Raw genomic sequence first — 9,446 nt, 5'->3', positions numbered from 1 at the left:
AGGGGCTTCCTCGGCTGTCGTCCTCTGACGGCTCCCTTTCGCTGGATCCACGTGTGTGGATAGTCTTAGTACAAACTAGCTTTGTTTTTAGGCTATTCATCATCTTGGCTTTGGTGGCGACGCCGGCGGCAAAGGCGACGCTGAATAAAGTTTCTTCAGATCCTACTCTAACGAGGCGATTGGTTCTATGGTTGGGGATTGATATTGAATCCAGCCTATTCAAGTAAGGATGATGCTGCGGCGACGACATCCTCGTGGTGGACTTGTGTCCTCGGGCTCTGCTGTTGTGACGATGTTTGCTCCAGCGTCGGTGCGGAGTTTGAGAGGTAGCCCAAGAGCGGATGCAGATTGTGGGTCTGCACCGACGACATCTAGAAGATTGTGGATTGTGTGATGGGTTCATGTACGTGGATGGCAGGTATGATTTCCTCCTCCAACATCTGAATGGTGTGGGGGTGCTAGATCTGGAGTTCGATGGTATGTCCAGGGTGTTGCCCCGGTCTGATTCTTTCAATGGTATTGGCTTCGCTTTTGGCGAGCCACCTTGGAGGTCTGCAAAGCTGCATATCAACGATGGAGCTGCATCGAGCTCGGGTGTGGTGGTGATCCATCATTTTTTTCTTTGGTGCCTGTGTGGTGGTGCTAGAGGCAGGTAACGGATGTTGGTGTCAAGCTTAGATGTTTCTTCGGTCTTGTTTGTATTTTTACTTCTTCTTTCTTAAAATTTGTATTCTACTTTTTGCCTGGTATTCCTTTGTGCAAAGAGTAGCATTATGCTACTTTTTAAGTTTTGCTAGGTCGGTATGTACGTAGCTTGTACTATGATCCTTATGATATAAATAAGACACATATTACCATGCAGAATAATAATAATACAAGATTAGCATTTTAGTACATGGTAAACATTTTTCAATACACGACATACTTTTTAAAATGGAAATTAATTTTTTTTCACACACAATGTACATTTTTTTGTGTACATTAGGAATATTTTTTATATACTTTTAATATTTTTAAATATATGATCAACATTATATACATGACAAACATTTTTCTTTACAGATTTAAAGTTTTTTGAATGCTTGATTAGAAAATTTCAAGTACTTAATTAATATTTTTTAAATGCTTGATTAAATTTTTAAATACATGATTAACTCATTTCCTACACATTGTATACATTTTTATATACATGATAAACATTTTCTTCTATACAAATTTAACATTTTTCGTCTGTGGCTCCTGCACACCGGGCCGATCTATTTATTTAGGCGCCTGACGCGAGCCGGTCTATTTATTTAGGCGCCTGACGCGAGCCGGTCTATTTATTTAGGCGCCTGACGCAAGCGGGTCTGGCATTTCCTATTTAGCGCTGCAGGCGCCCGTTATAGGGCATTTCGCAAACGGGCGCCTGCAGCCACTGCGACCTGGGCCGGCCCATGTATATCTTCTTCTTTTCTGTTTAAAAGTTCAGAAAATGTGCGCCACGGAAGTTCGAACTCATGACCAGTTGCAGCGACCCCAACACAGCTACCACTAGGCCATCGAACAACTACTGTTTCGTAACTTGCTTTTTTTGTTTTTATTTGTATCTTCAATCGCGGCAATCCCTTGGTTTTGGGAAGCGTCAAAAAACTTCCCTAGCCGGTTTTCTTCACGGTTCATTGGTCATTTCCGGGGAGGTTGTTATTCGGGTATTTTTTTTTCATTTTTGAAGACTGTGTTCTTTTTTCCATTGAATCTGTTCCTTCTGTATTTTTGAATGATGGACTTTTTTCAAATATTTGACCATTTTTTCAAATGCAATGAACTTTTTTGATAATGATGCACTTTTTTAAAAAAAACAAGGATTTCTTTCCAAATTTGACGAACCTTTTTCCAAATCCAGTCAACTTTTTCCAAAATCGTGAACTTTTCAAAAATCCATGAACTGTGCATCAAAAATCCATGAACTTTTCAAAAATCCATGAACCTTTTCTAAAAAATTCATGAACTTGTTTTTCAAACTCAATGAACTTTCTTCGGAAATTCATGAGCTTTTTTCAATTTCGATGAACTTTGTTTCAAGTTTGTGAACTTTTCTAGAAAATTGATGAACTTTTTTTGAAAATTCATGAACTTTTTTCAAATTTCGATGAACTTTTTTAAATTTGCTGTACTTTTTTAAAAACTGATGAACTTTTTGTTTAAAAATTGATGAACTTTTTTCAAGTTTGTGAACTTTTCTTGAAAATTGATGAACTAATTTTGAAATCCATGAACTTTTTTCAATTTTGATGAACTTTTTTCAAATTTTGATGAACATATTCAAAATCGATGAACTTTTGTTTGAAAATTGATGAACATTTTTTCAAGTTTGTGAACTTTTCTTGAAAATTGAACTTTGTTCGAAATCTATGAACCTTTTCAAATTCCTGATTTTTGTTCATCAAATAATTCAAAAAATAGTAATTGGTACAGTTTTGTCCAATAAATTACCACTGCAACATTGTTATTACATAATTTGCGCTGTTACCTATCACTAGTTGTAAGTAGTCCGAGTGGTTAGCAGAACTCGTTTGTTAGTGAAACTGCACATGTTCGAAATCTGTCCCGAGCATTAATTTTTTAATTCAGTTGTACTTCTTACAAAGAATTTTCCTTTCAAACAACTAAATTACTGGAAGCCAGATCCAAATTCTTAAAGATTTCAATCAGCAGGTTTCTGTGATTTATGGAGATTTTTCCATTGTTAAGAAAGTTCGTTCCATATTTTGTTCAAGCATATTTCATTTCATACATATTCGGAAAGAAATTTGCAGTTCGAATTGTATTGTCGAAAGGTAGAAGAAACAGCAGAACGAACAAACAGCCGAACGAAGAAACAGTCGAAAGAAACAGTATAAGCGCGCAACTACTTGGGCCAGCGAAGAAACAGCCCACCAACGACGCCCTACAGGCGCCACTTAAGGTAACCGGCGCAGAAGGCGCCAACTAGGAGCTCTCAGCGGCAAGGGCCGTGCTATGCCAGGCCCTTTTACATCCGGTCCGGGCGGGGGTCCAGGTCTGCTCTAGCCCAGCCGAGCCTTCCGCCGAAGCTCATCCATAAAGATTAGACTGACCGAGATTCAGACATAGTCAGACGCAGGCGTCAGCAGAAGCAGAGCAGCAGGCGATGGCCGGCGGTAGCCTGAACCTCCCCGTGGTTGACCTCGCGCCCCCCGACATCAAATCCGCCGTGGATGCCGTCCGGAAGGTTGCTCGCATGATTTCTCTTTTGTGTGGAGTCACCAAGAAGCGTCACGCCATGTGCGATTTGGTTTGGTTTACAGGCATGCGTGGAGAGCGGGTTCTTCTACGTCACCAACCACGGGATCCAGGACGGCCTGCTGGAGGCGCTGTTCGCCGAGAGCAAGAAGTTCTTCGAGCTGCCGCTGGAGGAGAAGATGTTGCTGCAGAGGAACAGCGCCCACCGGGGCTACACCGCGCCCTACACCGAGAAGCTCGACGCGTCGTCCGAATTCCAGGGTTAAATCCAGTTCCTGATCTACCTGAATCGACCTCTGTGTTAAATCCAAGTAGTATAAATTATGGCTCAGGATACGTGCCAGGTTACCAACAGTATTGTTTACTGAGATGGGAAACTGTTCTCTTGGAGCAACATTGTTTAGGACTTGTGACATTTAAAACTGAACAACTAGCTGAACGTCATTACTTTGTCCGCAGACAATAGAATATTCACATGATTCTTTTGAAGCCAGGGTAGCTAGAAGCCTAGAAGTATTTGTCATCGTGCTTCAGTTACTTTGTCTGCTCAGATGTTGTGGTGGCCTGGTGGGGAGAGAGTTAGTTAGTTACAAATGTAGCAGAGCAGAATAGGGGTTGAAGAACCCACTGATATTATCCTCAGTTTCTCACATCCTATAGCTTGAAGCAACCACCGCGCCTTCTAGACTTGACCTTCAGCATTTCTGCTGTTTCTAGTGATATATTGTGATACCTGATTGTGAATTTTGTGATATTGAGCAGGAGACCTCAAGGAGAGTTTCTACATTGGGGCGGTCGGGGACGTAGATATGCCGAATGATCCTAACCAATGGCCTCCTAAAGGTGCTTAATCTGCTTTGTCATCTCTTAAGAACTGATAAGTTTGTTAACTGTCATCCTTATAAGTATATATAAACATCAGTCCTGTTATTTGGGTCTTCTCCTTTTTCTGCCATGCTTCTTCTCAACAGACAAAATGAAACCTTGTCTGGTTAATTTAACTGCAGAGCGATTTCCATCTTGGAAGGATACAATGAAGCTGTACCATGCAGCTGCACTGTGAGTTTTTTTTTTGTGTGTGTGTGTATGTGTGTCTCAGCAAAATGAAATCGATCAATTGTATTAGAACGATCATTTCTTCAGATTTCAATTGTTGCATTTGTATGTTCCTTTTATTGAGCTATCTAAAATAACTATAGTCAATGTTATTTCTGATCACCAACCAGGGCTGCTGGCAAAAGGATACTCTCTCTAATTGCTCTGAGTCTGGACCTAGAAGCTGAATTCTTTCAGAACATTGGTGCAGTCGACTGCTCTTCAGAAGTTATTCGGTTATTGCACTACCCAGGTCACATCATTATATTTCCTTTATGTCATTCGAAAGAATCAGAAGTTCTATTCTAATCATATCCTGTGGAAGGCTAGATCTTGGCTGTCTTCTTTCACACACTAGCTTAGTACCCGTGCTTTGCCATGGATCAAAATCACACTGTTCGAACATATGCTGATTATGCTATGCACTCCATGCCGTGCCTTCAGTCACTACATTCTCGCCTCTAGTCAATTGTCCACGCCACATCCACATCCCTCGTGTTACTACCTAATAACTAAAATCCTGTACATCATTGATACTTCAGATTTAGTGTAGAAAGCATATTTGCAACCTTAGCTATGTCCTTTTAGCAGCAGTTCCTGTACATTATGCTGCTTAAAGCTGCACTGCTGATCATGACAAAGTCTGATAATACTACAGAATCTAAAAACTGAAGAAAACATACCCCCAAAAAATCTGCCGCACCAAAAAGCGATCACCTACAATTGACCAACAACACAAGTTTTCTACAGGGGCAGCAGTTCCAACAAGGACTGTGGCGCTGCAAGATTTAGCATAGCACTTGAATTTTGAACCCTGGCTAGGGCATTGTAGCGAAAAAAGAATGGAAAAAGAATTCCAAGTTTACTGTAGGTGAAGTAACCAAGTCTGATAATGCGAGTGTTTCCTTACATAGTATTTCTTATTTTTTTTCCTTTCTAAATGAGATTTTTGTAGAGAAAAAAGAATGGAAAATAATAAAAAGTTTATTGTAGGTGAAGTAAATGAGTCTGATAATGGAAATTATGGTGCATCAGCTCATTCAGATTATGGAATGATAACTCTTCTGGCAACAGATGGGACTCCTGGCTTGCAGGTAACTTCATTTCTTCTCTCTTCTGCAGCTAATACTCATGTACAAAATATATGCTCAAAAAAATTGGTTGAGCAGGGGGCTATGTCCCCATTGCCACTTCAACAAACAATAGATCTCATTTTAGAAAAGTAGAAATCATGACATCATTGTTTTTGCATTTATAATTTATATGCTGGATACTTGCACTGTTGTGAGTGTGCAGATATGCAGGGAGAAGGATAGGCATCCTCAACTCTGGGAAGATGTTCGTCACGTTGATGGGTAAATATTTCTTCATAAACAGCGTTATAGTCTGGTGCCTTTTGTGGTAATTATTATTGTAGAAGCTTTGAATGGCTTCTAATTCTCTATTTGCTTGTTGGTTCGGTCTACTTGCTGAACCCCTGTTTGCATGCTTTTAGATAATATGTGTTGCTTGCAGGTATGGTAAATGATGCTAACAAATCTTGTGAACTTGTAGGACCCTTATTGTTAACATTGGCGATTTGCTAGAAAGGTGGACGAATTGTGTTTTCAGGTACTGCATCTTTAACATGTGTGGAATCCATCATGTCTGCAGTAGGAGTTGTTCCAGACCTTCTGAAATGCTCAGACTCTTTGATTGATGTCTTATGCACTACCGGTCTAATTTATCTCTACACAAACCTTGTGCACAAACTTTGATTGTTATGCACTTTTTTCTGTGACTTGCAGATCTACGCTTCATCGGGTTGTTGCAGTTGGCAAAGAGCGATATTCTGTGAGTATCCTGACTACTGAATTCAGTTTTTTCGTAAAGGGTTTTCACTTCCCATCATTGTTTACAACATATCTCTTGAAGAAGTCAGGTGTTGCTCTTTTTTCATGGGAAAACCACCACCAGTAACATAGAAGTAGCATCACAGCTCATAGATTTTATGATTTAATGTTAAAGCATGTTTGGCGCGTTATCATTTACACACGTTTTATATGCATCAGGCGGCTTACTTCCTGGACCCAAGACCCGATCTAGTGGTGCAGTGCTTGGAAAGCTGTTGCTGCGAAGCATATCCTCCAAGGTCCTCTTCTTTTACCCAAAGATTTTAGTAGTTACTCCCTCCGGAAAGAAATATCAGACCGTTTAGATCACTACTGATCTAAACGCTCTTATATTTCTTTACAGAGGGAGTATATGTTAAAGTTTGATTGTCACAATTCTTGAAGTGCCTTTTCAGGTTTCCACCTATCACGGCGGGTGACTATTTGAAAGAACGATTAAGTGCCACATACAAATAACTAGCGGGATTTCGACGTTTAGTTATCTGGTAAAATATGTTAGATCTACACACCTGTATCTGAAGACAGAGTTGTATTTCCTGTAAAATTGCAATGCGTATTATGACTGTAAACGTAGTTGCAGTACAGTTGTAACGGTTCTAGTGCGTGCTTGACTAATCTGTATCGTCATAATATGGTCTCACAGAAGTAAATAAACGGTGCATATCCTCCTCTTTCCCCTCCGTTTAGCTTGTTGGTCTTTGGGAGAAGTGGTTTCCATCTCCATCCATCCATCCATCTCCATCTATACATCTCTTTGTTCATACGAACATGGCCAATATACCCATCTAGAAAGTTGACATGCACCGGCAGTCTAGTCTAGACTCTAGAACAAGCAGTTTGAACCTAAAAGACTCAGGTGCGCGAGGCCGAGACGACGACGGGTGTCACTCCTAATTGACATACTCTGTCTGAAACACTCAGATTCGTCCAGAAACTGACTGCGTGACTCGATCAGAGCCTGAGAACGGTCAGAGCCGAAGTCGCGAAAGCTTGAGCCCGCGGGTTGAGTGGCGCCAGTTGATTAGCCACCCATACCATGATACCAGGTGAAACTGTGAAATTTAGACCAAGACTCAAGACTAGTTCTGAATGGTCAGGTTAAAGTGTATGTTGCCATCCAAGTCTCGGCCCAACAAACAAGCCAATGTCAGCTGGTGTCGAGGAATTCCGTGCTCACAGTTTTATGTTGACAAGTACTACAACAACAACATCACTAAGACTAGCCATAATGGGAGTAACTTCGGTAGTAATATCGAGTCCAACTCAGAAAATTTGCTTATGTGGCAATGAGTTAATAAGGAGAGATGTAGTACTAGTAACTTAGCTAGTTACTGTAACATCACATGTCCCAATGCAATATGAGTCTATAACCTAATAAATGAAGCTTTGCATGTTACCACACTTATATTACTACCCACTATTGAGATAGTAACATAGTCTAGGGATATGTGTACGTTACTAGTGTATGTTACTTTTCATTGTGGCTAGTCTTAAGATGCAGAGGCCGGGGGTTTAACCTTCTTTTCGAAAAAAAAAGTACAACATGAACATGACCATTTGCTACTTTACAAGCAACAAATTAATGGCGCTGCATGGAGATGAAACACACGCACAGGTCAGCTCAGTAAGAGAAGAGCTGTACCACTTTCTGAGACTGCAGAGGAGAGCTGGAAAGAAGTTGACATTTGAGGGTGTTCAGGTGCTAGTGATTTTCTTACGTCCAAGCAATCCATGTAACTCATCTCCGAAGCTGGCGTACATGGAGCAAGAGATTTTGTGCATTATCTTGTTGTTGATCTAAGGTAGGTCATTTCTGCCTGGCCTTTCTGACCCTAAGAAGTAAAATGGTTGATTATTAGCGTTGAGCATTGTCAAATCAATCGCTAGATTTTTTCCCCATCTGGAACCACTTTGACGCTACCTGACCTGATACAAGAGGTGGACACCTTACCACTAGCACTACTTCCTCTCGGAAAAAGAAAGAAAGAGGAAGAGCATAAACTTATAAGTTACTCCATATGTTTCAAGGATTAAGAGCATCCTTGCTGGCTGGCTACGTGGCCCATGTACCCTTAGAAAAAATAATATTTCAAAATGAATTCAGCTGACTTCCTTCCCTTCGCATAAAAATAAATAGTTGACATTTTGATTGATTTGTTGACTATGATTTGATTAAGTAGTTCATGGTCTTAGAATGTTGCACGCACACCCTACCTCTGTGAGCACATTCGGAAAATTGAGCCGGCATATCTTGAGATTAACGAAGTCGTCATAGACACCTCATAGTCGACGGGCACGTCATACCACTGAAAGAATAACGCCGGAAAGTCGGAAATAAATCCAGAAAATATATGAGCACACATATGGAATTTAGGACTTGAACCTGGATGGGATGGTTCCACCAAAAGAAACCTAACCATCTAAGATATGGTTAGTTTGTCTTACACCATATAATTGTGTAGTTTATATTGTACATTATACAATATATCTAGTTAGTTGACAATGGACGCTCTTTTAAATGGAACTAGCATAACGTCCAATTGTCTGCCCAACAGTTGTATGTGACATTCATCAGCCTGACGTTCTATTCAAAATAGCCAACTTTGCAAACTTAAAATACCATAAAAAACGAATCTTCTTTTCGTATATGCGTTGGATGTCATATTAATATGGATAATCTCATAAAAGGAATTGATAGGGTTGTTCAAAATGTTTTTTTGTCAACCGCGATACGTCTATTAAGCATATATCTTTGAACATTTTTTAGTTGTATAACGTATTATTCAGGTGGCATCTAATTTATACCCTTCTCGGAGCGTTATTGGCATGGTTGGTCATCGGTTGTAATGTAGTTGATCATAAGTTCCCATCCTCATTTGGATTGGAGCCGCTGTTATAAATTGGTTGCTATGGTTGTGCAAAAATAATTTAATTTTGATAAAAAGAAAATAAATTGTCATGTGTTGGTTATATCCTATGTACACAATGGCTTCATACTTGACCTAGTATTTACTGCCCGAAGGACCATTAATTGGTGATAGGTGTGTGCACGCTCAACTCGAAATAGTCATGGTAGACCTGTTTACCCTATTGGTAGCGCCTAACCTTCATGCCATGGTATACTAAGTACCTTGTTCCTTAAGTTTTTCTTACATCAATCTATTGGTGACTTTGTCATATATGAGAGAGTATATTTTCCGGATGTGTGATGGTTGT

General features: G+C 40.1%; 1 protein-coding gene across 1 annotated transcript; it reads left to right on the top strand.

Annotated features, from left to right (window-relative positions):
- The first annotated feature begins 2,995 nt into the window (after positions 1-2,995).
- Positions 2,996-6,910, top strand: LOC123123925 (2-oxoglutarate-Fe(II) type oxidoreductase hxnY). The gene is made up of 11 exons (XM_044544581.1): positions 2,996-3,232; positions 3,309-3,504; positions 4,006-4,086; positions 4,251-4,302; positions 4,470-4,591; positions 5,332-5,432; positions 5,635-5,693; positions 5,893-5,949; positions 6,126-6,171; positions 6,390-6,469; positions 6,626-6,910. The coding sequence occupies exons 1-11, from the start codon at positions 3,152-3,154 to the stop codon at positions 6,684-6,686; spliced, it is 936 nt and encodes a 311-aa protein (XP_044400516.1). The 5' UTR covers positions 2,996-3,151; the 3' UTR covers positions 6,687-6,910.
- The last annotated feature ends 2,536 nt before the right edge of the window (positions 6,911-9,446 follow it).

Source organism: Triticum aestivum, chromosome 1B, assembly GCF_018294505.1.
Source record: "Triticum aestivum cultivar Chinese Spring chromosome 1B, IWGSC CS RefSeq v2.1, whole genome shotgun sequence".
In the NCBI taxonomy this organism is placed as follows: domain Eukaryota; kingdom Viridiplantae; phylum Streptophyta; class Magnoliopsida; order Poales; family Poaceae; genus Triticum; species Triticum aestivum.
This window is presented reverse-complemented; position numbering and strand designations above follow the sequence as displayed.

What these genes read in the sequence shown, in the direction of transcription:
- LOC123123925 (XM_044544581.1), top strand. Translation starts at nt 3,152, where the DNA reads ATGGCCGGCGGTAGCCTGAACCTCCCCGTGGTTGACCTCGCGCCCCCC. An exon ending in TAACCAATGGCCTCCTAAAG is followed by an intron (nt 4,087 to 4,250) that starts GTGCTTAATCTG and finishes ATTTAACTGCAG; the next exon opens with AGCGATTTCCATCTTGGAAG. An exon ending in TGGACGAATTGTGTTTTCAG is followed by an intron (nt 5,950 to 6,125) that starts GTACTGCATCTT and finishes TGTGACTTGCAG; the next exon opens with ATCTACGCTTCATCGGGTTG.